Raw genomic sequence first — 5,120 nt, 5'->3', positions numbered from 1 at the left:
CGAATCTCCTCTTCCTGGAGCCTGTAGCATAAATGGCTACGGTTGTTTAAATACATCAGATGCTATCACTATCAATGCAGCAATGTGTTCCCTTCCAGAGTCATTGGCAAGCAAGATGCTGAGTCAGTTTAGCAAATGCATGTTCCATTCAAATATGACTTCATCATATTTCTAGGTTAAATGCCAAGTTTAGCCAGTTTCCTGGAAGATGACTCCCTCTAGTGGCCATTTAGATTATAGTGGTGATTCTCCAGGAAAGTACTTTCTATTTGACTTAACACACCGAATCAAGCTCCCAGCTCCCCAGGTCCCTCATAATCCTCTGGGCCAATGTCATGTGATCACAGGCATCGTTCCCATTGAGTATTTGCGGCGAAAGCCTAATTCAAGTACTCTACGTGCACCAAAAAGATATTGTGTCCTCAAGAAATTACCAGATGAGCATAGTCACTTGGCAGGTGCAGTTCAGGTCAATTATCCCAAAGGCTTCCCATAATCTTTTCTTTTTTTGAAAGTTTCAGAATGAAATCATCATTGATATGTCATCAACGATATGTGACAACCATGCCACACCAATATCCCCTTCTTGGACATCACTGTGATTCCATGAATGCCTGCCAGCATAGTTTTCCATCCAAATTCATTTCTGTTGTAGTCAAAAGAGCAAATTCTATATTCCAACATACTGTGCAGACAACAACAATGTGTCTCCCTCATAGACAGGTACTTGCTTTAACTAGGGTGTGGTCCTAGTTTACAGACACGTAATGTAGCAGTTGTTAGCTGACAGTCACAGTATGTCCAGTGAGGTTCAAAGGCCAGAACCCTCTCAGGGCTGCAGAGAAGCAGCATAAATATAACAGATAAATATAACAACAAAATGTGACTAAAATGATAATCCCAGCTACTATTATCTGGGCAGATCATCAAGGAACTTTGATGAAGGCTCCAAATTGTATGCATAAATCCTTAAGAAATTGTACTATGGCTTGAGTTCAATTCTCCTTCTCAGGAAAAATGAAACCCAGGGCATCTCGTATTGGCCATTACTCAGCACCACATATGAGAGAGACAGCTAAGAATATTAATCTCTTGCACTGAGGTAGTTTCTTAAGAATGACAACTTCCTTTCCTGCCATTATTTCCCACTTGTGATCTCTTTTCAACTGCCCTAGTTCTTCCTCTTTTTGCAATTACTACCTGCTTTCCAATTACTACACAGAGGAGCTTCTCTGGGTAGACATTTCTGGTTCAGCTATACTGCCCTCTACTGGCCTGTAGCAGGATTAAGCTCTACAGAGCTGCTGCTTTTGTCCATTTCTAGGAAGGAGTAGAAAGGCGAAGGATGATGGGACTATAGTATCTCGGCCAGGAGGGAGTGAACCATCACCTGTGGTCAGTCTAAATTTAGCTCCACTAGGTGAAGTCACTATCTAGCCTACTTTTCCTCTAGGAATATGCACTGTCAAATTTAGAGAACTTTAAATAGAATTCTGAGTAGAAATGTCTCCTGTTTGGACATGCAAATATCCTGGACTCAAGTCAACTGCTTTCACAAGACATAGAGAAAATCTGTGAGGTGAAGATAATTTTTGTGAGGTGATAGGTAGTGCCATCCCTGACTCTCTCATTCCCACCTCTGCACCTCCCCAAATTCCCAAAGATATTCCCCTTATACTACCCTTTATATTCAGAGGAAGCTCACATTTGCCTGGTATTAATCTATGTTGTGCACCAGTGCAGAATAGTCCCAGAAACCTTGTTCATCATCTCCAGACCATCCAACTTCTTTTAAAATTGATGAATAATTTTCATATAGTAAAATGATTTAAATCTTAAGTGTACAGCTTTTTACTGAAGATTTGTTTGTTTTCCTATTGATGAACATTCGGGTTGTTTTTAGTTTTGGCTTATGAATAAAGCTGCTACAAACTTTTTTGCTCAAGTTTTTTTTTTTTTAAAAATAGAAATAAGAAAATGGTATGCTTTATTTTATTAGAAAATGCAAAATTATTTTCCAAAGCAATTCTATAATTTTACATTCCCACCATCAATATACGAGAGTTTCAGTTGCTCCAAAACTTACCAAAATTTTGTATTGCCTTCTTAATGGTTCTGTGACTTTAATCTACATTTTCCTGATAAATAATGATATTCAGTATCTTTTCACATGTGGTATTGGCCATTGAATATCTTCTTCTATAAAATGTTCAAGTTTTCTGCCCACTTTCAAATTTATATGAGCTCTTTATATATTCCGAATATGTCCTTTATCAAATATATGCATTGTGAATATTATCCTTTTTCACTTTCTTAAAAGGTCTTTTGATGAGCAGAAGTTTTAAATTTTGACGAAATCGAATTTAATTTTTCTTTTGTGGTTAGTCCTTTTTTTTGTTGTTTCCTGACCAAGAAATCTTCATTAATCTCAAGGTGATGAATACATGTATAAATAAATATATATGTATTTTTTTTCTTCAAGAAATCTTATAGTTTTAGTTCTCACACTTAGTTCTATGAGCCACTTTGAATTAATTTTTGTGTATGGTATGGAGTAACGAGTCAAGATTTAATTGTTTTTTATGTGCATATTCGGTTGCTTCAGCATAATGTAGTAAATGGGTCCTCCTTTCCTCATTAAATTGCATGGCACTTTTGCCAAAAATCAAGTGATTGTATAAAAATAAGGATTTAATTCTGGGTTCCCTATTCTGTCACATTGATCTATTTATGTATTCTTAGACAAATGCTACATCATCTTAATTAGTTTAGCATTGTAGTACATCTTGAAATTTGGTAATGTGTGCCCTCTAACTTTGTGATTTTTCTTCAAGATTGTCTTGGCTCTTGTAGGTCATTTTTATTTCCATTTAAATTTTAGAATTGGCTTGTCAATTTCCAAGGACAATGATCAGGCTCTTGTGCCCAGGCTTTGAGTAAAGTGGTTAGAATTGGGGTCCACTCTTTCAAAGCCTACGCAGTGGCATCGTGACTGCGTTTGGCGTAGGGTATCTATAGACTCGTTAGGGGAAGAGAGCACAATGAACACAAATTGGAATGACCTCTTGCTTCTCACTGAAAACACCTGATGCAGGAGGACAATGTCATGTGATTTATTAACCGTTTTAAATTCCATGAGCTATAAATGTTTATTGGAACAAATTCAGACATTACAAATGTGTACAAAGAAGTAGACATTCTCTCTCTGTCCCCACTGAACTTCAATTCTTACTCCATTGACTACACACATATGTATTGATACATATATTTTAAACATAATGAATTCATATTTTTATACTTTGTTCCCTACCTTGAATTTTCTACTTAATAGCTTTTCAAGGAAGTAATAGAGACCCATTTGATTCTTCGAACCTGCTGCATATTGTTAAAATCTATGTAAATAATCATAATTAATTTCTGCACTCCCCATTGATAGGATTTTAGATTGTTGCAAATTTTATCTGTTATAAACTGGGATTATATATATATATTCAGTATACATTTATGATAGTATCTATGGGTTAGACTTCTAAGGGTGAAGGTTTCTAGAATAAAGTATTAAATCACATATATTTCGGCATATAGCTTTAAGAATAGATGGAGTAAAGAAAGGTCCTAACCTCCCTATTGTGATATGAATAATTTTCACGTTATAACTCTTGGTTCTTGTTCTTCCTGGTTTTTAGCATTTTTTAAATCGTATGGTTAAAAAAATTAGAGGAAATTAAAAAAAAATAAAGTCGCAGCAATATAATAAAGGAAGGATAGAAAAAGTTTTTAAAAGAGAAAAATAAGGAATTATAAAAATCCTCCAAATTATATAATTAGTTAAAATATAACCTTAATTCTTTTCCTCCTCTTCCCTTTCCCCCTCCAGTTTTTTCCCTTTTCAAGTATTTGCAAAGGCATTCGACAGCTATAAATGAAGTAATGGTTTTCAGCAATATACTTAAATGTGAAAGGTTTTGGAAGATGTCCTAATAAAAAGAGAGAAATTTGTTCAGGAAATCTTTTTGAGAAAAGAACTAAAGCAGTATTTGGAATATGAGAAAGTGATGAGTCTTTGTAGGAAAGTGAGGAATAGTGAGGAAGAGTATGATGATTTAAGCAGAGGTTGGGCCAACTGGTGGGGCTGTCATCGGTGGATGCAAGAGCCCACAATAACCTTGTCTCACATGGGTTAAAAATGCTACCTCCCAACAGCTTGATTGTTCTCCAAGAACCAAGAGAACCCGGATTCCAGTGGAGCAGATTCCAGTGGGTTTGTCAAGATGGTGCTGCCTGGGGTTTCCTCTTGCTCATCAGCTTCCTCAGGCCCTGTTTCAGATCTTTATTTCTCAGGCTGTAGATAAACGGATTTAGCATGGAGGAAACAACTGTGTGGACAATTGTTACTATGTGGTCCTGGACAGTGTAGGTGGAGAGGGGCTGTAAATAGACATAGAAGATGCTTCCATAAAAGAGTGTTACCAGAGAGAGATGAGAACCACAGGTGGAGAAGGCTTTGCGTTTCCCAGCAGCTGATGGGATTTTGAGAACTGCTATGAAGATTCGTATGTAAGAGAAAGTAATGAATAGAAAGGGGGCAACCAAAACGATAGGTCCTTCTGTCTTTATCACAATTTCATTGAGAAATGTGGAGGAGCAGGACAATTTCATCAGAGGGCTGAGATCACAGATAAAGTGATGGATAACATTGGAGTTACAGAAGGTGAGATGATTCAGCAGAAGTGTGTGTAGGAGAGAGTGGAGATGTGTAAATGAGCAGGAGAAGGCCACTAGCAGGACACAGCGCCGATGGCTTATGGTGGTGATGTAGTGCATAGGGTCACAGATGGCCACATAGCGGTCATAGGCCATGACTGCTAGAATGAAGCTGTCAGTGTTGCCAAAAGCATAAAAAAAATACATCTGTGTCAGACACCCAGCGTATGAGATGGTCTTCTCCGACAGGAAGTTAACTAGCATCCTGGGGACAACGGTTGTTGTTAAGCAAATGTCAATAAAAGACAGGAAACTCAAGAAGAAATACATGGGGGTCTGGAGTTTGGGGTCAGTGCAGATGGCCAGGATGATGAGCAGGTTCCCAGTTATGGTGATCAGGTATATGATGAGGAAGA

General features: G+C 37.4%; 1 protein-coding gene across 1 annotated transcript in view; it reads right to left on the bottom strand.

The window, feature by feature from the left end:
- Positions 1-4,266: 4,266 nt before the first annotated feature.
- The window catches only part of LOC107196032 (olfactory receptor 1L8-like), a 1,004-nt gene continuing 150 nt past the window's right edge, over positions 4,267-5,120 (bottom strand). The window contains exon 2 of the mRNA XM_015593322.1: positions 4,267-5,120. This exon is cut by the window's right edge and continues 8 nt beyond it. Coding sequence (XP_015448808.1) covers positions 4,267-5,120 — 854 coding nt within the window.

This window comes from Pteropus alecto, unplaced genomic scaffold (assembly GCF_000325575.1).
Source record: "Pteropus alecto unplaced genomic scaffold, ASM32557v1 scaffold226, whole genome shotgun sequence".
Classification (NCBI taxonomy): Eukaryota; Metazoa; Chordata; class Mammalia; order Chiroptera; family Pteropodidae; genus Pteropus; species Pteropus alecto.
Note: the sequence above shows the minus strand (reverse complement) of the source record. Positions and strands in the feature narration are given on the sequence as shown.